Source organism: Acanthochromis polyacanthus, chromosome 7, assembly GCF_021347895.1.
Source record: "Acanthochromis polyacanthus isolate Apoly-LR-REF ecotype Palm Island chromosome 7, KAUST_Apoly_ChrSc, whole genome shotgun sequence".
In the NCBI taxonomy this organism is placed as follows: domain Eukaryota; kingdom Metazoa; phylum Chordata; class Actinopteri; family Pomacentridae; genus Acanthochromis; species Acanthochromis polyacanthus.
In genome coordinates this window covers 3,892,873-3,916,613 of record NC_067119.1, presented here as the reverse complement: position 1 = coordinate 3,916,613, position 23,741 = coordinate 3,892,873, and the positions used below count along the sequence as shown (strand labels likewise).

Below are 23,741 nucleotides of genomic sequence, written 5' to 3'. Positions count from 1 at the left end.
ATTTTTTTTTACGTTTTAAGTTTCTTCTCCATTTTCTGGGTTACCACGGTAACAGTACATAATTTTCTGTAAAGTTATGCTTCTTTCGGTAGTTATTTTCATTGTAACAAGGTTGCAGAAGGTCATCCTGTCTCCAGAGACTCAATGAGTCCCTTCAAAAAGTTCAAAACTCTTAATCTGATGTGATTTTCAAGACCTCATAATCTCATCTGGTGAATCAAAGACGAGGAAAGAGGAAGACATGAAAGCTGGTGATGTTATCTAGGCCCAGAGAAGGAAAATCTGAAGTTCTGTGATGTGAACGAGGACATGAAGAGTTCAGAAAACAGCTGCAGGTCATCCTTTATCTTCGATACCAAACAGAGTAAGTTAGTGTTGAACAAATTTAGTTATTGAGCTGCTCTAAGGTGCTGAGGTGTCCCTCAGGGCTCCGTCCTCGGTCCCATTTAGTTTATTTTATATCTGCTGCTTCTTGAACATTTTATTCACTATTTTACTCCTGTTAACTTTCCACTGTTACACCGATAAATCACAGCTTTTTTTGTCTTGTTTATCCGTGAAAATCAAAAAAATCTGAGTTCACAGGTAAGACTGAAGTTCTGGTTTTTGGGATTTAAACTCTCTTATGTAATATAGCCCCTTTTCTCAATGTTTTAAGTTTTTCTGTTGTTTTATTCTCAATCTTTTATTGTCTATTCTAATGTTTTGTTTTTTATAAATATTTTAATGTCTTTTCTTATGTTGTATTGTCTTTCTAAGCAATGTTTTTAATGTATTTTCTAATGTTTTAATGTCTTTTGAAGCAATTTTTCTAATGCTTTAATGTCTTTTCTGATGTTCTGTTGTCTTTTTAGCAATGCTTTAATGTCTTTTCTGATTTTTAATTGTCTTTCATCAAGGTTTTATTGCATTTTCTGATTTTTCACTGTCTTTTACTAATGCTCTATTGTCATTTCTGATGTTTGATCACATTTTTATTAATGTTTTGTCATTGCTCTTTTCTGCAACTCCACTTTTCCCAGGTGTCACAGAAATACAGAAATAAAGTTATTTTAATCACCCACCAGCAGTTTCATGGATGTTCAGAGATAATCTGAGCTGGTTTCAGTGGTTCAGTTTAGTGTTTAGTCTGGTTGTGGAGGAGAAGTTCCAGCACTGATATACAGAGAGGCCACTTAACATGACAACACCCAGCGTTTAGACGAGACTGAGAGGAAAGCAGCCTTTCATTAACCAACCTGAGCAAAGCAGAAATAACAGCAAAGATCCTACAAGAAACCTGATAAAGACACTAAAAAACCCAAAACAGCTTCAGAAATACAAGGAATCCTGTGTCGTCACTGCAAAATGAGCAGATTTGCTGAAACTCTGGCTGCAAATAATGATTGCTTACATTGTTGGTTATTTACTTGACTCAAAAAGTGGTGAACAAAGATGAAAAACATCGAACTAACCCTTTTCAAACATCAGTGATTTGGTCAATTGCAGGTTCAAAGACGTCTGAAAGTTGATTACATGTCATTATGCAGAGATTTGAGATGTTGAAATGGCATTAAACTTTGGTTTAAATGTAATTGAACGGACTCTGAAGCAGGTTCTGCCAACAGAAAATTACACACACCAAGAACATCATTAATATCTCCAAGAATTTGATGATTTTCTTGGTCTTGTGTTGCAGTAAATTCAATATGTTGTGGTTTTGGAGTGTTGGTTGGCCAAAAAAAGAACATACAAGTCTAAAAAAATGTTGTCCAGTAGATTTTGTGGAGTAATCCATTAGTTGTTTGGTCTTGGAGATCTCCAACATCCAACTAACTCTTTCCACAAGGCAGTGATTTGGTCATACACAGGTTCAAAGATGTCAAAACATCTTAAACTTGATTCCACATGATTATACAGAGTTATCAGATGTCAAGACGGCATTAAATACTACTTTAAACGTAATTTAAAGGACTACAGTTGACTGTGAAGCAAGTTCTACCAACAGAAAACTACACACACCAAGAACAGCATCAATATCTCCAAGAATCTGATCCTTTTCTTGGTCTTGTATTGCAGTAAATTGTGTATTTTATGGTTTCTGAATGTTGATTGGTCAATCAAAGAACACAAAAGTCTAAAAAAAGAAAGTCATCCAGGATGCTTTCTGGAATAATGAATTAGTGGTTTGGTCTTTAAGAAGTCCATCATCCAACTAACCCTTTTCCACAAGGCAGTGATTTGGTCATTTGCAGGTTCAATGGTCAATTTCTGCCTTTTTTGCCCAGAAATGTACTAAATTATTTTTGTTCACTGTATATGAATGACGAAGCTGCCAAAACTTCAAGAAAACTTAAGTTTCATGTCTTAAATATGCATTATATTGTTGTTCTTTGTGGTATAATATTAAAATTACACTGCTTTCCACCTGTTTAAAATATTCTCTATTTAACTAAAATGTGTGGCATTTGGAGTCAGAGTGGTCAGAGTCATCTTTTGCATTAAAAAATAGCTCAAATTGGTTAATTAACTATGGAAATAGTTGGTGATTAACGCAAACAACGAACCAATTAATCAATGCAGCTTCATTTCACATATTTGCTGAATGTACCAGGTCAATTTCTGTCTTTTTTCTTCATTAAAATCATTAAATATCAGCTATTTGATGTTGATATTTGGCATTTGGAGGCAGTATCTTAAATTTTACAGTGCTTTGACTCATTTTTTGCCTTCAAAATTGCACAAATCGACTAATTTACTATGAAAACAGTTGGTAAATGAAGTCATAGTCGACAACTAATCGATTAACTGATGCAGGTCTGATCATAAACAAGCTTAGAATTAAAAAGCAAACACTGCTGTTGTTGGCAAATGTCAATAAAACTTGCAAAAACAATGAAATTCAATGTAAAAAGACGCACAGACGCACTTTAAACCTCTTTTAAGTGCATAAAAGTGACTTTTATGGAGCAAACTTGTATGACAATGTATGACATCGCAGAAGATGTTACAGGAAGAAAAAGTGGAGTTTAAGGGAGATTTTTTTTTTTTTTGGGGGGGGGGGGGGGGGGGGGGGTTTACCTGGAAGAAGTAGCGACAAAATCCCCATCCAGCAGGCGCAGCTTGCAGAAGAGAACTCCGTTGACAAAAGGCACCGCGGTGAGCTCCTCCAGGGTCAGCTGGGTCTGGAACTTAAACTTCTTCTTCTTCACGAAAAACGCCATACTTTCACCGGCTCTACTGGCATAAACTAAAAAAAACCGTAGTAAAAAACGACTCTAAAAACGGGCGAAAAGAGGCGCAGCTTCAGTTCTCATCCAGCTCCAGTCGAGGTTCAGCTCCGAAATCTGCGGAGAAAATCACAGAGTATTGGGGTTAAATGCGGGTAAATGCGGAGAAAACGCGACCGATTGTGGTTTAAAAGTGACGAGGAACCCACCGGGAGACATTTCGGGGCTCCTGAGACCCACCGTCCGCAGCTCCGGGACAGAAAATGACAGAAAAAAGACGCTTCCAGCCGTTTTTCTTTCCTCTCCTCGGAACTTTTGCAGCTAACGGTGGCATCAAGTTGGCTGTGATGTAATGGTACTTCCGGTTGGTTCGTGTCAGAATAAAAGCTGAAATCGACTCAAACACGCTACTTAATATCTGTCGAGCACAGAAATGCAAAATGGACATAAAAAGACGGAATATCTACAAAGAGGTGTGAAATGACCAAAATAAGATAAAAATAATCTAAATTTTATACAAAATAACCACAAAGAGACACAGAAAGCTTTTGAAATTATGTTAATTTCCCAAAATAATGCACAAAATCACTCGACTGTGACAGAAAATGACCACAGAGACAGAAATGTCATTAAAATTTTAAAAAGACCAGAATAAGGCACAAAATGACCCGAGTGTAGGACAAAGTGATCCTTAAGACATAGAGAAAAGCTAAAGAAACATGCAAAATTCTGAAAATATGACATACTCGACCAAAATGTCACAACAAGGAGCACCCATAAAGAGGCACAAATTGACAACATGAGGCACAAACTGACTACAAAGAGACACATAAATGCTTTAAAATGATGTAAAATTACTAAAAAAGGCACTCAATGACTCGAATGTAACACAAAATGACCTTTAAGGAACATAGAAAGGCTAGAAATAGATGCAAAATGTCACAAAAATAACCAGAAACACCCACAGAGGCACAAAATTAACAACATGATGCACAAAATGACCACAAATAGATGCAAAAATGGACCTTAAGAGATAGAACATCTACAAAGAGATGCAAAATGACCAAAAAAAGAATGGAAATGCGACACAAAATGACCATGGAGAGACAAAGAAAGTCTTAAAAACGTGTAAATGATCAAAATAAGGCAGTAAATTGCTGAAAGATGACACAAAATGACCTTTAAGGCAAAAACTAAATGCAAAATGATCAAAACATCACAAAAATAACCAGGAAAACCCACAAAGAGACACAAAATTAACAATTTGAGGCACAAAATGAACACAAAGTCACACAGAAAGGCTTTAAAAACAAGTAAAATGACCAAAATAAGGCAAAGGATGACTTAAATGTGACAGAAAAATATGTTTAAGGGACATAGAAAGCCTAAAAATAGGCACAAAATGACCAAAATGTCAAAAAAAAAATCAACAGACACACAAAATCAACAATAAGAGGCACAAAATTACCACAGAGATGTAAAATGATGCAAACATGTCTAAAATACTTAGTGCATCACGTCTGTCCACATAGTTCTACTTTAAAAATCTGTTTACAGACTGAACTCTTCCTCCTAAATTAAACATTTGTTTGTAGACGCCTTCAGTAAAATATATTTTAAAGTTAAACACCTCACTTCCGGTTTCTCACTGGTTCATTCTGGTGAACTTGACTCTCCATTCAGAGCGGCTGACTCAAACAGCGCCACCAAGTGGAGACTTTCTGCTCTGATGCTGCCTTCAGGGACACAAACAAAGCACTTAAACGCCTCATAAACTCCAGAAGTTGGCTGATTTCCAGTCTGAAAAAAAGCAGAGAGAAAGAAATAAAGTGATTTGTTCAACAAAACTGAAAGAAAATCAGCATTAAACTATGTTTTTTTAAATTAATATTTTTGAACGACAGCTTTCTGTGTGAACAAACAATATTTAACTTCTGAGAACAAAAGCAACAAATTTGAGTTTAAGTTAAATACAATAGTACTTTAATGTAAATACAGATATTATGTCAAAATGAGGTGTGAAATTTAAAGGTTTGATCTAAATCTAAAAATTCTAGTTTTTATTTAAGGGGTGGATTGCCTGAATTACCTTTAAGAGTTAAATTCAACCAGAACAAATCAGTAAATTCGCTCTAAGTTGATCCAGCAGAGAGCAGCACAGCACTGAAGGAAAGAACAGATCTGTTTCTGCTGTCTAACATTTCTCTGTTCCAGCTCTAAAGCAGCACCTGTTGGGACAGACATTTAGTTTGTCATTTTACACTGTAGAGTTTCAGCAAACATATGGTCAAAGCTTCAGCTCAGCTTCTTTTTGAGTATTTATCTTATTTCTAATGCAACTTGACAGCTTTAACTGCTACATCTGGATGCTCAGTGTAAAAAATCTGAGCACAAATGAACACAAGAACCTAAAATATCCACAAAAAGACTGAACACCAAAGCAATAAATGACCGACATACCAAGAAAGGACACTAAAGGGTTAAAATAGATGCAAATGGGACACAATAACTACCTAAAATAATGCAAAATCACCATAATAAGATGCAGAATTATCCAAATATGACACAGAACTACCTCAAATAGATGCAAAATAAGACACTAAATTAACCAAATCTGACACAAACCAACTCAAGGAATGAAAAATGAACAATTTAATACAACACAAGGCAATCACTTTATTAATCCCAGAGGGGAATTTTAAGACACTAGATTTACCAAATCTGACACAAAACTATGTCAAAGAGATGCAAAAATAACATGCAAAATTAATTAAATCTGACACAAAATGTCCTCAAAGGGATGCAAAATGGCTCAAATAAGACACAAAACTACCACAAATGGGTGCAAAATGATCAAAACAAGACTAAATCAAATAAATGTGACACAAATCAACTCCAGGGATACAAAATAAAAAATTTAAGAGACCAGATAAACCAAATCTGACACACCACTACGTCAAAGGGATGCAAAATGACCAAAGTAGGACACAAAATTACCTCAAAGGGATGCAAAATAACAGAAAAAAGACACAAAGCTACCTGAAATTGGTGGAAAATGACCAAAATAAGACACAAAATTACCTCAAAGGGATGCAAAATAACAGAAAAAAGACACAAAGCTACCTGAAATTGGTGGAAAATGACCAAAATAAGACACAAAATTTCCTCAAAGGGATGCAAAATGGCTCAAATAAGACACAAAACTACCTCAAATGGATGCAAAATGACCAAAATAAGACACTGAATGAACCAAATATGTGTTAATTGTAACAGAGATTATAGCATAACTACAGTGTATTGGTTAAAAGTCTCGTATAAAACAGTAAACCTCATATTAAAACCCTTTTAAACCAGCTATCTGGGAGCGGTTTATTGTAATCCTACAGAAGCGTATGATCAAGTTGTATATTTTTCTTCTCATGTCTGTAAATCCTTCATGGCTGATAAAGGTCACCGTGTTTCCCGTTGATAAATGTCAGGATTAGATAACAAAGGTGAACGTGTTGTGATTAAAAACATCCATAAAAAGTCACCAAAAGTCACCTGTAAAATGATGTCACTGTGAGGCCCCGCCCCCTCACCTCTCACCTGGTTCAGTCTGGTCTGGACTGTTTGTCTGATGCTGCTGGGTCCGGTCTGTCGCCACGGCAACGGTCAAAGTGACGCACAGAGATCGAGCAACAACAGCGGCAGCAGCATGTCTGTGCTGAACTTTAGCTGCAGAGGATTATAAAACCTATTTTTGTTATTGAAGCTGCTCTCAATTCCTCAGTTAATGATTTCTACCTTGGAAACCTTCAACCTCACAGCAACAACGCTCGCTTCTTGCAAAAAGTCCAAAATGTGGCAGTAAACAACTACAAAAAAAATGAATAAAATGAGACAGAATGTTAAAAAAAAGACATGCAAAATAACACAAAGCAACCACAAAGAGATGCAAAACATCCAAAATGTGACAATAAACCACCAAAAAGAAAAGCAAAATGATGAACAAGAGAGTGAACACCTACAGAGACATGCAAAATACCACAAAGCAACCACGACAGGATGCAACACAAGCAAAAAGAAACACAAAACGACCACAAAGAGATGAAAATATTAAAAAGTATGACAATAAACACCCACAAAAAAATGCGAAAGGAACACAATGAGCCACACAATGATGAAAAATAAACGCAATAAGAAAAGTTGTGTTACAAAAAACTACCACAAAGACACAAAAGGACACAAAACAGTGACAAAAACATGCAAAATGAGCAAAATAAGACAGAAAATGACTACAGAGAGACACAATACCTAAAAAGAGATGTAAAAATATACAAAAGGGACACAAAATGAGCAAAATGGACACAAAAAAACGCATGCAAAAAGAGCAAAATAAGACACAAAATGATAAACAAGAGACTGAACACACGAAAAGAGATGCAAAAATAACGCAAAGCAACCAAAGAGACAAAAAATGACCACAACAAGATGTAAAATATTAAAAATGTGGCAAAAAGCAATAAAACAGAAGTGAAAAATGGACAAAATGACACATAAAATGATAGCCAAGAGACCGAACACTTAAAAAGAGATGCAAAAACAACATTATGGGACACAAAATGATCACAAATAGATGCAATAAGAAAAAATGACAAAAAACTACCAGGAAGATGCAAAATGACCAAAATAAGACATAAAATGATAACCAAGAGACTAAATACATAAAAAGAGATGCCAAACTGATACAAAACAACCACAAAGAGACGCAAAATTTTAAAAATGGGACAATAAACAATGAAAAAGAAGCTTAAAAAATGAATAGAGGCAGAATGCCTAAAAAGAAATGCAAAATGGATACAAAACAACCATGACCAGGTACAAAATGACCAAAATAAGACATAAAATGATGACCAAGGCACAGAAAAACTGCAACAAATAGACTCAAAATGTCTCGAGTATCGACAAAGAGATTAAAAACAGTCAAAAAAATTGTGAAAATGTGACATAAAATGACAAAATTAGATAGAAAATGATGCAAATGTGAGACGAAAATGATCACAGAGACAGAGAAGGGCCATAAAAAGCCGTAAAATTACCAAAGCAAGGCGTAAGGTGAATCAACTGCGACACAGTACGACCTTTAACACACAGAGAACAGCTAAAAATAGATGCAAAGTGTCACAAAAACAACCACAAACACCCAGAAAGTGACACAAAATCAACAACATGATGCACAAAATGATGCAAAATGATGCAAAACATCTGCAGAATGCTCAATAAATGACGTCTGTCCTCGTATTTTTGGCCATAAATCCACTTTCAGGGTGTGTGTGTGTGTGTGTGTGTGTGTGTGTGTGTGTGTGTGTGTGTGTGTGTGTGTGTTAAGCTCTTGGCGTTCTTCCTTCAAAGCCTTTTTCCGTCTCCTGGCGTTGGTCCTTGTCGGTTTATTTTCTGCATCTTCTTCAGATCAAACCAGACGCCAGACTGCATGATGTAACTCAGAGACGACAACGCAACAGAAAACCCGCATCACGAGGAAACGTCCTGCATTTAAAGTCCTGCTTCAATAAAACTACACAGTTAAGATGCAGAAGACACAGTGCAGCTTCTAAGACCTGCAAAATGTGACCATAAAAAACCACAAAGAGATGGAAAAGGAGCAAAATAAGACATAAAATGGCCAAAGTTTAAAAATATGAAGCACAAAATGAACACAAAGAGACAAACGAGATGCTAAAAGATTAAAATAAGACACGAAATTACCAAAAAGGAGCAAAAAAACGAACACAAATAGATAGAAAATTACCAAAATGTGATTGAAAATGACACAGAAAAGGCTACAAAAATATGCAAAATGGCACAAAATAACCAGGAGATGCAGAAAGGCTCTGAGCAAGAGGCAAAATGGCCAAAATATGGTAGAAAACGACCAAACAGTGATGCAGAAAGAGGCAAAATGACCAAAAAATGCAAAAAAATTATTGCAAAAACACAGAAAATGACCAAAATAGATGCAAAGCAACACAAAACTAGCACAAAGTGAACCAAAACAACAAAAATGACACACAAAATGTGAAAAAATGACCTCAAATAGACACAAAAAAGACAAAAAAAATAGATGCAAAATGACTAAAATATGGTAGAAAATGGCCAAACAATGATGCAAAGAGAGTCAAAACGACTAAAATAAGCCTCAAATTGACTGCAAAGAGACAGAAAATGGCCAAAGTGTGATTCAAAATGACCCCAGAGACATGCAAAAGGGACACAGAAACGCTATAAAAGGAGGGAAAATGACCAAATGTGACAGAAAATGACCAGGAGATGCAGAAAGGCTGTAAACAACCACAAAGAGATGCAAAAGGATAAAAATAAAACACAAGATGAGCAAAATTTTTGATAAATTTAACAACATAAAGCACAAAATGAGGACAGAGAGGCAGGAGAGATGCTGAAAGATTAAAATAAGACACGAAATACGAAAGACAAGGACAAAAAACAAACACAAATAGACAGAAAATGATCAAAATGTGACACAAAATGACCACAAAGAGTCCTGCATTTAAAGTCCTGCTTAATTAAAACCAAGCAAGTATCACCAGCATTGAGCACTTTTAAATAAAAGCACAGATTCTGCAGTTAAATATGACTTTATTATTATTATTATTATTAGATTGATCCATTGATTCCTGCTGCTGGAGGCAGACATCATGTCTTTAAGTACAGTGGAATCCAGTGATTGAACAGTCAGAGGCCTGCAGATCAATGTGAGGGTCAGACAGCGGAAAAACAAACTCCTGCAACACTTTTTATTAGGATTTCTTTCGTATGTTTTTCTAATATTTTATTTTGCTGGGAAATTTAGCTTCATATTTAAATGCAGCCACACTTGGAGGGAAAGTTACTGAAGTAAAAACAAACGAGTGACCTGAATTTCTTTAATTTTCTTCTTTGCTAATTTAAACTGTTTTATATTTGACTAAAATCAAATCAGCCATTATTAAATTATTATTGTTGTTAGGGCACTTCCAATTGTGTTTACAGTGTTTAAATTAATTTTGTTAATAAATTAGGTGGCACATATTCTAAACTTAAAACTATGATTCTTGAAGAACATCTTTTTTTAAAATTTTTATTTGGTGGGTGTTTCAGAGTCTTTTAAAGAGACCTTTGCACATGTGCCGCCAAGCTACCACCGTGTCCGCCTTTATCCCATTTTGAATTAAAGCCTACACACGATTGGTTCATTCTCTCCCATGCCAGATAAAAGACGGGACAGGATTGGTCAGTTTTCCTCTACGTCAGTTTTCCTCTACGTCCTGCAAGACGTAGGCGGGACAGAGCCGAGCCCATCAATGGGTAGCTTCTGCGATTGGTCAGTAGTAAAATGACGTCTCCGCTCTCGGCGGGACGCACTGTGCAGTCAATGACGTGGACTATTCTTGGAAGGGGCGGAGCCTCCTCACATTCTTTAGAAGCCGGCCGGCGTTTCCTTACCGGCATTTCAGTATCATCCCGTGAAGTGGAGACACCGCCGTGTGTTATTTATTTATTTATTCTAGTTTCTTTTTTTAATTCACCATGCTTGGTCTGTGCCTTTACGTCCCCGTGTCTAACTCGGACCCGGTCGAAGTGGAATATTTCGAATCCAACGGCCTGCCGTCGGAGCTCAACTCGCTCTTCAACAAACTGAGCGTGTTCCTGCCGTCCCAGGAGTTTTCAAGCTACCAAAGATGGAGAAAGGTGAGTAAAAATCACTGGAGTTTAACTGTTTCTTGCTTTATGTGTCACACTACAACCTACTTAGCGGCTACAATCACCTACTTATTTAGATACAATTAGTTTGAGCGTCAGTAAATCCTTTATTTCCTGGCGCCGGAAAGGGATTAGCATTAGCTCGTAAAAGCTTTACGAGTAGGCCGCAAAACCGAGCGGTTTCTAGAGAAGTCGCGGCGAGAGTTTCATTTTTATATTTTTCTGCATTTGTTCTTTGCTACAGCTGTGTAGACAATGTCGATTTACCATCAGTAGCTTTGTGAAATTTTTACCAGTCATTCACTTATTTAAAATGCAATTAAAAATACGATTTTTAAGAACTTGAATGAACCCAGCCGGCTGTCATTCATTTCGCATGGAAATCCCACCCGAAGAAGGAATGCAGGGTTCACCAAGGGGACTTTAGTGGCTGCATCGGGTTTTTTCCTGCACAAGCAACCATATCTTCAATCAGAATTCATATTCAGGATTTGCACACCTAAGTCCTACTTGCAGATGCACAAAATGTGTTTTAAACTCATTTAAAATTGAATAGATTTTTCCTTAATAGCTCATTAATTTGGCCTCAAACTGTGTCTTAATCCATAACTGTGTCCTCTAAAAGGCTACTTAAACATGCATGTCACTCTTAAGTGCCCTGAGATGACTTATTTAGTGAATTGGCACATAATCTAAAAACTCAATGAAGTAAAGTGAATAACTTGCCATGTAAATTACCTCCATGCATGCAAATTTCTTTCAAACTTGTGTGCAATTCAGCCACCGTGACTATTTGTTAGCTTTAAACTTTTATCTTTTCATTTAATCAATTTATGAGTTATATTTGTGGTATTTCATTTGCATGCAGTACTTCTTTGCATTGCTTCCTCCCAACACAGGGACAATAAAGGTGTTGTCTTCTAATTTGCAATTGAATGCACATTCCTGAAACCTGACAAATGACAAGCTAAACTTTTGTTCTTGATGATTACGGCGCCTGGACTGTGACTCATCTGTAATCAGATGGACAATGACCTGCTACTGACATGTCTCATTCATTTCTGCCCCTCGGTGGGAGATTAATCAATGAAAATGATTTGTCCATGTTGGTGTGAAGCCTTCAGTTTGCTTTCTGGAAAGTGCCTAATTTGCTGTCAGAAGAGACGCTGCACTGGGTTATATCTTTGTTTATGTTGCTTCAATCTTTTAGGGAAAGGGCAGCACAAGGCCCGACCTCAGTGTCCCTTCAGACAGGAATAGCCGAGTGTAAATTCCTGAATGTGGTGGCTGGACATCCCCTGTACACTGCGAGTCACATTGATGTGCAGATAGTTTAATGTGAGCTGCAGGGAGAGCAGAAATGTTCTGCAGAGTAGTGTTACACTGCGACTGTCACATGCCTCTGCCGTGGGCAGCAGGTCGGGTATCAGCACTGACTGGTAGGATGGCATTCAGCCAGTGTCCCCGTCTTCTTTTAGCTCAGGAGTTTCAGGCCCAGACCAGATTAGAAAATGTTTGGCGGGTCAGTACGGGGAAAAAGACGTCCTGTGTCAATCAAGAAAGCCACCCTGGCAGAGGCTCAGCAAATGGGTCACGATGTGGTGTCCTCTGGGGTCTTTAAATACGAGCCGGGGGCCACCTTTAAATATCAAGTATCAGATTCAGGACTGGACTTTAGCTAACCTATTAGGCTAATCACCTGACAGGCGTAGGGTACATTTTGAACTTTGTGTACTGGTTTCATAAGCAACTGGATGTGTCTGTGCAGATGACTCTTCTGCATGTTACAGCAGGATGTTATCGACACCTCAGATTGATTTTTCACACTGAAACTGTAATAAGTCACTGATTTAGCCTCAGTGAAGTGAAGTTCTAAGTCCCCCACAAACCTTCATCACTGTAAATCTCCTCAGCCTTCTTATCTTATGAAAGACTGAATATCTTGTCCCACTGGCTGCTTTTTATTCCTTGCAGAAAACCTCACAATGAACAAAAAATTAAGAATAATAATCAAAGAAAGAACATTTTAAAAACTCAGAGTAAACAAAATAATAATTGTAATTAATAATAATTAAAGGAAAAAAGAAAAAATGTCAAAGAGTAAGAAAATTATAATTCAAAGAAGGAAAAAAAAGGTGTATTATTGTGGGCCTAATTTGCCACACAGGACAATGAAAACTGAACCAAACCATTTTTAAAAATTAAAATTCTTAGGTAGTATTTTGAATGTTATCATTTATGAAACTTTGACTGAACATTAAAAACAAAAATCCTTAGTCTTTATGTCATCATATTTTCAGCTTGCAGTTGTTTGTAGGTTTGGAAATAGGCAATGCAAAAACAGAGCTATTTTCCACTTATTATTAATGCTAGTTACGGATTTTATTTCTTTACATTTTATCTTTCCATGTCCTTGCCCCATGGTGAAATGAATTTCGTTAATGTTTTCTTTGCTCATTTTTAAACTTTCACCATTTCATATTTCCTCAAACAGATTTTTTTCAGACTGAAACTACCAAGTCACTGGTTCATCCTTGATAAAATGTACTTCTAACTCCCTAATCTCCTCTGCTTCTTATCTGATGTGAAACGCTGAACATCCTGTCTGACTGGCTGCTTTTCATTCCTCGCAGAAAACCTTAAAAAGGGAAGAAAACGACTCCGACGACCAGCTGGACTTCGAAGAGTTTGTTCACTATCTGCAAGACTACGAGAAAGACCTGAAACTAGTGGTGAAGAGTCTCGACAAGAAGAATGCCGGTATGAAACCGCGACCTTGTGGTTTTTTTTGCTTCAGTTTCAATGTGTGTCATCGGTGCAGCTGCAGTGTGAGATAAGTCCTCAAAGAAATGTGTTTTTGTTTCCTTTTAAGGACGCGTCGATCCCAGAGAGTTCCTCCAATCCCTTCGTGACCTCGGCGTGCACATCTCCCAGCAGCACGCCGAAAAAGCCCTTAAGAGGTAATTTAATTCATCCGTTTAATCAACTGGAGTCTTGGATGTTTTTATTATTTTTATTGGATTAAATATCTCTTTTTTTTTTCTTCTCTTTAAAGCATGGATAAGAATGGAATGATAACGATCAGCAACAAAGACTGGAGCGACTACCCCATGGTGGAAAAGACCGAGAACATTCCTGAGATCATCCTGTACTGGAAACACTCCACGGTTGGTTCTTTTGTTCTGCACTCAAACCACAAATTGTGCCTAAAAGGGAAGTCATGTGGCTCAAACGGAGGTGCTCTTTTACTGTCAGAGCCCAAGCAAGGAGATGAGGGAAGATACAAGGGGAAAAAAAAACCCACTCTTATCTAACTTTTTTAATGCCGTTTCCAGCTAGAATGGTCGTTTACCACATTAGCAATGTCTACACTGGATTTATCACTCATTTAATGCTATCTTCATTGAAAAATAAATGCTTTTCTTTCAAAAATAAGGACGTTTCTAAGTGACCCCAACCTTTTGAACGATGGTGTACATGAGTTGAAGTTGCTCTAAAATGAGTTGAAGTTGCTCTAAAATGACTGGTTAGTTCTTTTGGTCTGCATTCAAACCACAAATTGTGCCTAAAAGGGAAGTCATGTGGCTCAAACAGAGGTGCTCTTTTACTGTCAGCAAAGAGATGAGGCGGAAAAAAACAGTCTTGTGTAACTTTTTTTAATGCCCTATTTCAGGTGTGATAACTGTCCCGGTACTTCTGATAACGGTATCGCTCGGGGTGTTACTGCGCCTCGCTGCCGCCGCCTGGAATAAACGGGTCAATTTGAAGTCGTGCGTCAGGAATTAAGCCCTATTAGGCCATGAAAGGAACTGGGTCCATTCATGGCAGGATTAAACCGAAGGGATTCACAGGTTGTTATGTAAAAGAGAGCAGCAGTCAGTCAGCCAGCCAGCCGCAGCAGGTGGACGTTAGTGGAATGTAGTGCAGCTCCCACAGGATGAGTTTTATCTTACAAATCATTTCCTGAGCGGGTGGAACGGGGTCAAGATTAGGGCTGAAGTTGCTGCTTCCCTGAAGGCCCAAGCAAATACTCAGAGCAGATGAATGATGAAACCTGAACTGTTGGCTCGTTTCAAAAAGTCAGCTCTGCAGCAACGGGGTCGATGTCCAGGGTGCAGCCTGCCGAGTACGTATCATGAGGACGCCCTGCAGTCAGAACGGGGCAATAAATGAACCGTTTTATCCACTCAGAGTTGTGCAACGATGGGTCAAGAAGGCAAACATTTAGAAATCTTTAAGTCAGCTGCTGCAACTTGGACTGAACGCACATCATTGACATTTAATCGGAAGTGATTATCCCGCAGTAATCGATTAAATCTTGACCTAGACTGAAAGCAGAGCCGGTGTCTGCTGACCGTCGCCCAGCTCGAGCTTTCTGCTTTAAGCTCAGCCCGCCGTCACACAAGACGGATGTCCAGAAGAGTCCACGTGTGACGTCCAGCTGGATGTTTGGTTAAGAATAGAAGTCCTAGAGAACAGATGAAGACGTATAAACAAAACGATAAATAACATGCCCTTTATTGATGCTAAAAAGCAAACAGTTCAGAAATTTCAAAAAAATAATTAAACTATCGTGTATGAAGCCCTGTCTCCATGAAGAAAAAAGTCATTTTGAGGAAATTAACTTTAAAAATATGGATTTTTAAAGAGTATAAGTGCAGAAGTAGTTTTTTTTTTTTTTTTTTGTCTGGAAACTTACCAAACCCTGATTTAAGTTGTGACTACAGCTGGAATTTATTTATGACTAATCAGATTATTATTTTAGATGTCGCATGAAAACCTCAAACTAGCTAATATACAGTGAAAGTGGGATTCTGGATATTTCCTCTTTATTACTGTATTAATCTGAAAAACTCAACCACCAGTAAAAAAAAAATCAATCTTTAGCACATTTTTAGGACTAAAGCATTCTATAAATGATTAAAATATTAACGAGCACCTCTGGAAAAAGCCTCCAAAAATAGGCAAGAATCAAACTAGGCAGTTTGTAAATGCTGCTCAAGTGGAGATTTTTGATTCAGACCATGAGGAAAGAACTCATTTTAAGGAAGCGACTCTTAAAAATATGGATTTTATTTAAAACTACAGAAGCAACTTGGTAAAAAGTAGCAACATAAATGCAGAAAATGTGTTGTTTTTTTTATGTTTTCTCTCAATTAGACTGAAAGAAATCGAGTAAAATCATCCAATCCTTAGTTTTCCACCTCATTAATAGTATCAATTTGACTTTTTTTTTTTTTTTTTTTTTTTACTGTTATTAAAATCAGAGCAGGAATATTCAACTTTTGGGTACAAATACTGAAATGAATGCGGTAAAATCAACTTTGTGTTGAGAGTAGTAAAATAAATGTTTGTTTCTGTGACTTCTGGCTGTGAGTTGAGTAGATTTTTGTGTCTAATGGCTTCTCTGTGTGGCAGATATTCGATGTGGGTGAGAACCTGATGGTCCCGGATGAATTCACCATGGAGGAGAAGCTGACCGGCATGTGGTGGAGGCATCTGGTCGCCGGTGGAGGAGCTGGAGCCGTTTCCAGAACCTGCACCGCCCCGCTGGACCGGCTCAAAGTCATGATGCAGGTAAAACCAAACCGACTCTCGACAAAACCTCTGCTGCTCAGCCGGGGTGGAAATTATAGAAAGAATTAGCATTTTCAGGCTGTTTTTTTGGGGTTAGGAAGTTTGGGAACTGGAGCATGTGTTGTGGAAACTCTTATCTGCTCAGTCAGGTGCTCTGCTTGGACACTGAGGGGTAAAATCGGAGCAAGATGGAGGTTTTTTTGTAACGGCGGGTGGCACAAGAGAGGAGACTGTTGCTCAAGAGTCGTAAAAACAAGTTAACGTTTAAAAGCCGGTGTGTCAGAGCTAGAGGCCAGAGTCCAGCAACCGTTCTGATGGTCGACCAATCACGGCTCTCGGTCGGCCCTCACACCCTCGCCGCCTGGCGTTCGTCAGCGGGATGAAGGTCTACCTGTGTCCACCATCAGATCTGTGTCAACGGCCCCGATGTGCGTCAGTCGTCATCGACTTTGAGCCCCATCGATTAGAATTTACGCTTATTTTCCTACCAATTAATTAAACAAGCCTGACCCAGTTGGATGGGGTATAGTGCCCAGAAATATCCCAGTTTGGGGTCACCCAGTTTTCCACTTTTATTCAACATAACTGCACAAGGGTTTTCTAATCATCAATGTAGCATTAGAACACAGGAGTGGTGGTTGCTGGAAATGTTCCTCTGTACCCCTATGGAGATATTCCATTAAACATTTCCAGCTAGAATAGTCATTTACCACATTAACAATGTCTGGACTGGATTTGTCATTCATTTAATGTTGTCTGCAATGAAAAACTGCTTTTCTTTCAACACTAACGACCTTTCTAACCTTCAAATGGTGGTTGAAGTCTCCACGTTGCCGTCATGTAATGTTTTTGTGTCTTTTCTTTCTCAGGTTTACGGCTCCAGAACCAACAACATGTGCATCATGACCGGGATGATGCAGATGATCAAAGAAGGCGGCATGAGGTCGCTGTGGAGAGGAAACGGCATCAACATCATCAAAATCGCCCCCGAGTCGGCCCTCAAGTTCATGGCGTACGAGCAGGTAGGACTCAGAGCGTCCAAATGAACAGGTCGCCTCGATTTCATTCGTTCTTTCAGTGCTGACTTAATTCTCCTTCATCCTCCAGATTAAGCGTCTAATCGGCAGCGATAAGGAAACTCTGAGCATCTTGGAGCGATTCGTGGCTGGATCTTTGGCCGGAGTGATCGCCCAGAGCTCCATCTACCCCATGGAGGTGATTATCTCTTTAATTAGATCAGCTCCTCGTCAGACGGCGTTAAGAATCCTGTTTTTAACTCGTTATCTTTACCCGACCAGGTGCTGAAAACCCGTCTGGCTCTGAGGAGGACCGGTCAGTACGCCGGCATCTCGGACTGCGCCAAGCAGATCTTCAGGAGAGAAGGGCTGGGAGCGTTTTATAAAGGTTACGTCCCAAACATGCTGGGGATCATCCCCTACGCCGGCATCGACCTGGCCGTGTACGAGGTGAGCAGAACAACCACACAAACAAAAAAAACTCCTCCTTGTCCTTTTTTAAACAAGCACATCACCGTTACTTGAATAAGACAGATGGTGTCGCACGTTTTTGGAAATGTTTTGTTTAACCCTCGTGTTGTCCTGTGGGTCAAAATCGACCCGTTTAAAAATATGGAAAAAAAATATTTTCACAGTGAAACTTCTTTGAATATTTTTTTGGAGGAAAAAAAATGTTAAAAATGTTTCTCTAAGAACGTTCAGAAAAAATCAGCCAAATTCACTGGATTTTGGTTGTTTTTTTTCTGAATGTTCTTAAAGAAAATTAGAAGTTTTACTGACATGTATGGAATCAGTCTAGATATTTTTAGGATTTTTTTTTTTTGGGGGAGATTTTTCTTCTTTTTTTTTGAAAAATATTTACAAGAATTTTCTTGCTAAATTTGTTTTTTTTTTTTCTTTTTTTAATATAACTTTTAAGGAATTATTGGAATTTTCTTCCTCAAGCTTTTGCAAATTTTCAGAAATTTTGAGATTTTTTTTGCTGAATTTTTGGCTTTTTTTTCAGACAAGGAAATAATATTTTCTGGTGCCTGTAATTGAGGACAACAGGAGGGTTAAATGACTTTAAAATCAGAGGTGTGTGGTGTTTTTCTGACCTGTCGTTGTGTTTTTTTGTGCCCAGACTCTGAAGAACTCCTACCTGCAGCAGTACGGCACCAACAGCTCCGACCCCGGCGTCTTCGTCCTGCTGGCCTGTGGAACCGTCTCCAGCACCTGTGGTCAGCTGGCCAGTTACCCGCTGGCTCTGGTCCGGACCCGCATGCAGGCGCAAGGTGAGGAACCCACTCTGGATAGATGTTTGATGACTTAATACTTATCTCACAAACAGCGCATTAAAAATCACTTCATGGACCTGAAATATTCAACAAATATCAAATAGAGCCACAATTATTGATCTTCTTGAATTGTTTTGTGTTTTTTTTTTTTTTTATAGAGGGGAAAAAGTCTCATTGAAGTTTCTTAAGTTTTAATTGTTGCTGTTCCAGCACAATCTTAGGCTCAAGAAAACAGATTTATAGTTCTCACCATTTGCTGACACTTTAAGGACTGAACTGCCTGTCAGTTAATCTAGAAAACAATCATTAGCTGCAGCTCTAATGAGCAAAAGTGAAGTTTGATTGTCTGGAAAACCTTCAGATTCTAAAATAAAATGTCGCTAAGGATGTCTTTATAGATTTATTCTGATTATTTATTTGGTTTTTGGACTCGTTAAAGCCTCAAATTAGCCAGTATTTATGCTTTTGTTTGTTTTTGAGCATTTTTATAGCTTTAAAGAGTCCAAAACAAGATTAGAATTATTTTTTTTGTATAGAAAATCTTCAAATTTTAATTTATCTTTAATGTGACTTTTTTTTTGACTAATTGATTTTTTTTATTTTTTTTATTTTTTTTTTTAGATTTTTGATGTCATGAAAACCTCAAACTAGCTAATATTTATGATTGTGTTATTTTTGATAATTTTTGTGGCTTTAAAGAATCTAAAACAAGATTTAAAAAAAGATGTTATTTGTCTGGAAACTCTTCAAATCCAGATGTTTAAGTTGAGGCTGATGTGATTTATTTTTTTTTTAGATTTTCAATGTCCTATGAAAGGCTCAGACCAGCTAATATTTGTCGTTTTTGTTGAAAAACGACACAAATTATTCATCGGCATCAACACATTTGCAGAGAACTTGGTGACTCTGACATTTCCTTCAACGTCCGAGTCTAATTTCTGTTTTTTCTCGTCGTCTCTGCAGCAGCGACGGAGGGTTCCCAGCAGCAGGTGTCCATGAGCGGTTTGTTCAGGCAGATCCTCCAGACTGAGGGCCCTACAGGACTCTACCGGGGCCTCGCTCCAAACTTCCTGAAGGTGATCCCGGCCGTCAGCATCAGCTACGTGGTGTACGAGCACCTGAAGACCCAGCTGGGGGTGACGTCACGCTGAAAGCCTCCAACGGTTAAACCCCCCTCCACCCGTCAGGGCTCCGCTAGGAATCCCGGGACCCTCCGGAGGTTCAGGAGCCGCCTCATTCTGTGAATGCCAGCCGACGAGACGAGGAAGGCCGAAGAGGAGGAAGTAGTGGACTCTGTGAGCTCACCATCGCTGCTATTTATGTTTTTAGTGGGAGCCGAGGAATGTAAACATGGACCAAATGTTCTGTTTTTCTGCCGTTATCGTGGTTTTGTTTAGCTGCTGAGAGAAGAGTAACCGGGCAGATTTAGCATTAATAATAATGAGAATAAGCTTCTGCCTTGAAGTGATTGTTTTCACACATGAGGGTTTTCACACTTGAGTTTGATTTCTCTGCACAGCCTCTCCATCCTGAATGAATGAGTATTTATTCCCACCCCTCCTGTATTTATTTATTGTTTCTTTGAGAGAAGACTTGATTCATGTGTGAAAGAGCCAAAAAGAAATTGAGGATGGGAATGGATGGACGCCAGAAAACGGCCTTAAGATGTACGAGACACTAAACGTCTGCTGTTGTGGACGTGTTTTTTTTTTTTTTTTCTAAATGTTCACCTCAGGTTTAAGGGAGAGATTCTAGTTTAATTCACTGAAGTGTTGGAAAGCAAAGGACTTCTCAGGAGGAGACATGATGCACTTTAATCAAAGCTACGAGGAACGTGTCAGCGCAGGGTGAAATTGTTTTCTAAAGACTTTTAGTAATGTTTTAATGGACCATTTTCATGCAAATAAATGCAAAGCTCTTGTACAAGACGAGTTCTGGTTTTCTTTCAAAAGATTCAAACTGCGTCCACAGACACGTCTCATTGTATAATTAATGGACTTTTTCAGCAGAATTTTATGGCCCTATGGAAGTCAAAGTTTTATTTATTTTTTTAAATAAAAGGGGTTTCGGATATTTCCTTTTATTGCATTAATCTGAAAAAAAAACTGTCTAAAAATGAATCTTTGGCATGTTGTTGTGAGGAAAATGTTCTATTAGGTTATGTTAACAAGCACCTGGAAAATGAGACAAATGAGAAAATGATAAAGAAACAAAATAACAGATGAGCAACACAAAATGACATAAGACAAAAAGGAAACATGATACAATGAGGGAAAAATGACAAACATGAGACAACACGAATCACAACAAGACACAAAAGGACAAAAAATGGACAAATGAGAAACAAAGCAAATAGACAATGAATAAAACAAAAGACAAACGAGACAAAATAGAAATGCAAAATGAGGAAAACATGAGACAAACCAGAAGTCAGACAAAAGAAAAGACAAAATATTACAAAAATGAGACACAAAATGACAAAAACGAGGAAATGACGTGAAATGAAACAAAAAAATAGATGCTTTATTAATCCCAAGGGAAATTAACGACAAAAAATGGATAAACACCAGCGAGACAAAAAAGCCCCCACAACATTACAAAACGATACACAAAACCGCAAATAAAGCAAAACACAAAAGGACAACATTTTTTTTAAAAAAAACAAGAAGTCATACGTCAGACAGAATTCCTGCTAATTCAGGGCTAGAAAGTGTTAAAATCTGAGTCCTTTCTGGAGACACTTGTGGTTTTTTTCATGTGACTGAAACAGAAGTGGAATTTGCTCCGAGGGATTTTTCTGATGTGTTTTCTTCATTTTAGTTACACTTTGTTGGAGGCTGGTTAAAAGTTGATCCCACATTTTGAACACACGGTTCTACAGACGACCCCCTGTGGAGTTCATTTCATCATAACGCTGTAATATTACACAGACTGATGCTTGTTTCTCACTTTTTTAACCGTTTATGGTACAAAATAAAAAAGATTAGCTGCTTCTTTTGGTTCTCTTGAGCTTTTAATGAGGGATTTAGATCATTTTTATACATTTCCAAACACTAAACATCAATATGTCGCAGTAATGTGGACAAATTTTAATTAAATTTTTTTTCTTAATCTTTGTTTGACTTTTAAGAATCTCAGTAAACAAACATTCCTGTCAGACTGTCAGACATCTGGAACAAGAAATAACACTTATGTGCTGTTTATTAATTCACTTTATTAGCGTTATTTAACATAATTTCTGTTATTTTTGCTCCTTTCTCCACTATATTTGGTATGTTTTTTGTCTACTCATCTGCTTTTGTTTACTCTAATGACTAAGTGCATTCACTCGAGCACAACTTGGAGTTATTTTCCATTTTCTGCTCTTTTATACTTAAATATGTCACTTTTTCTTCTTTAGTTTTCTACGGATTTACTTTAAAGGTATAAAAATAAAAATAAATGTTGGTTAAATCACCTTTAGCAGCTCAAACATCAAAGTAATGAACACATTAGTGCATCAATAATTAGGATAATATCGTACCGTCCTGCATCAGGAGTAAAAATGCATGACTTTTAATTTTAAGGAAAAGAATAATTATTGTGTCTAGTGCCGTATTCATGTTGGTAAAGGCGTTTATTTCTTATTTTTCAAGTAGAAATGAGGCAAAACCGGTTATTTCAGGATCCGTAAACGTGGAATTATCTGTTTAAATCAACATCTGCAGCAGTAAAATGTACTTTACTGTAGATTACTTGAGTTTTTCTAAGCTTTGAAACCATCTCCTCTGCTGCATTTCAGTGTGAAATCTTAGTAAGTTACAGTTGTAAAAAGCTGCACATGTTGGGATTCACATGAACTTTGAGTCACCAGAGTTCAACCAGCAGCAGCTCAGGGCCTCTGGGGCGCCTTAAGGTTTCCACTTAAGGTGCCTTATCTTTTTTGCACAAGATAAGAGGCTAAACTTGTGCCCACATCATCGAAAAAACTAAATTTATCACTCGAAAGGGACCATTTTGCATTAAAAAAGAAAAAATCTGCATATGAATACATGCAAAATCTGCAAAATTGCACCTTTCAGTGTTAAGTTTTCTGTATGTTTTACACATAACTTAGCCTCTTATCCTGTGAAAGAATGCATGTGTTGATTTATTTGCTTATTTTTAACCTTGAACTGATCCTTTAGTGCTGCTTTAATCCCTCCATGTTTACCACTAACAGCAGGATTTACAGGTTACATAATAGATTTACAGTAGTTCTACTGTACCCAGAAATGTTCTGACGTCAGTGGGTTAAATAAATCTACAAGTAAGACCTACTGAACTCCAGAAAATGGGATTTAAGTTCAAATGTTTTACCGAAGTTAAGTTAATTAGTCATTAGTCTGGAACTTCCAGCAGTTCCCTGGTAATCAGCTGTTTCCCAGAAGCTTCAGAACCCTTCTAGAAACTGCTGCGTCTGGGCGGAGGAAGATAAACGGCAGATTAAAGTCAGTGTACCGACACAGAATATACAGAACAGCTGGTTTTAGTGTGTCACAGGAACAAAAGACATGTTACTGAGTTTATTATTTTCTGAAAGCTTTTTGATGATGATATAGAGTATATAACGTCACATTTATTAGCTTCAACATTAAAGATATAAGCAGATGAAGGCTTCAGTCATTACAATCTAACAGCAGAAAATAGATTTCTATAAAATGTGTCATTCTGCATAGTGAAAACTTTTACTACGTGTACTTAAAGTGTACTCAATTTTAATTTTAAAATCACAATTTATATAATTTTATTACCTTTAACAAATGATAATTAAGTGCTAAACTAATAATAACTATAAATTGAACATTTTAGTACAAAAAGATTTTTCAGAAAATAGTAGTGTTAATATTTAAGATTAGGTGGCATAAAATTAATCCTGTTTTATTAAAGATAATATAATATAA

The 23,741-nt window shown here is 37.5% G+C and overlaps 2 protein-coding genes and 1 long non-coding RNA gene across 3 annotated transcripts in view; 1 reads left to right on the top strand and 2 right to left on the bottom strand.

The window, feature by feature from the left end:
• The window catches only part of LOC110962313 (protein FAM102A-like), a 47,041-nt gene extending 43,441 nt beyond the window's left edge, over nucleotides 1-3,600 (bottom strand). The window contains exons 1-2 of the mRNA XM_022210239.2: nucleotides 3,419-3,600; nucleotides 3,061-3,326 (exon numbers count right to left, since the gene is read on the bottom strand). Coding sequence (XP_022065931.2) covers nucleotides 3,061-3,203 — 143 coding nt within the window. The 5' untranslated portion in view covers nucleotides 3,204-3,326; nucleotides 3,419-3,600. The remainder of the gene's footprint in view (nucleotides 1-3,060; nucleotides 3,327-3,418) is intronic.
• Nucleotides 3,601-3,753: 153 nt separating this feature from the next.
• LOC127534680 (uncharacterized) lies at nucleotides 3,754-8,729 on the bottom strand. Its single transcript, XR_007942938.1, has 2 exons — nucleotides 5,299-8,729; nucleotides 3,754-5,009 (listed from the first exon to the last, which is right to left on the bottom strand). It is a non-coding gene; the product is annotated as an uncharacterized LOC127534680 (long non-coding RNA).
• Nucleotides 8,730-10,689: 1,960 nt separating this feature from the next.
• Nucleotides 10,690-20,747, top strand: slc25a25a (solute carrier family 25 member 25a). The gene is made up of 10 exons (XM_022210238.2): nucleotides 10,690-10,937; nucleotides 13,583-13,709; nucleotides 13,822-13,909; nucleotides 14,005-14,116; nucleotides 16,368-16,526; nucleotides 17,396-17,548; nucleotides 17,634-17,741; nucleotides 17,825-17,992; nucleotides 18,666-18,816; nucleotides 19,783-20,747. Exons 1-10 carry the CDS (start codon nucleotides 10,776-10,778, stop codon nucleotides 19,968-19,970), a joined length of 1,416 nt encoding a protein of 471 aa, XP_022065930.2. The 5' UTR covers nucleotides 10,690-10,775; the 3' UTR covers nucleotides 19,971-20,747.
• Nucleotides 20,748-23,741: the final 2,994 nt, after the last annotated feature.

Excerpts from the sequence above, each read along its gene's own strand:
- slc25a25a (XM_022210238.2), top strand. The coding sequence starts at position 10,776 with ATGCTTGGTCTGTGCCTTTACGTCCCCGTGTCTAACTCGGACCCGGTC. Across the intron at positions 17,549-17,633 it reads AGTTCATGGCGTACGAGCAG|ATTAAGCGTCTAATCGGCAG; the intron begins GTAGGACTCAGA and ends TTCATCCTCCAG. Across the intron at positions 17,742-17,824 it reads GCTCCATCTACCCCATGGAG|GTGCTGAAAACCCGTCTGGC; the intron begins GTGATTATCTCT and ends TTACCCGACCAG.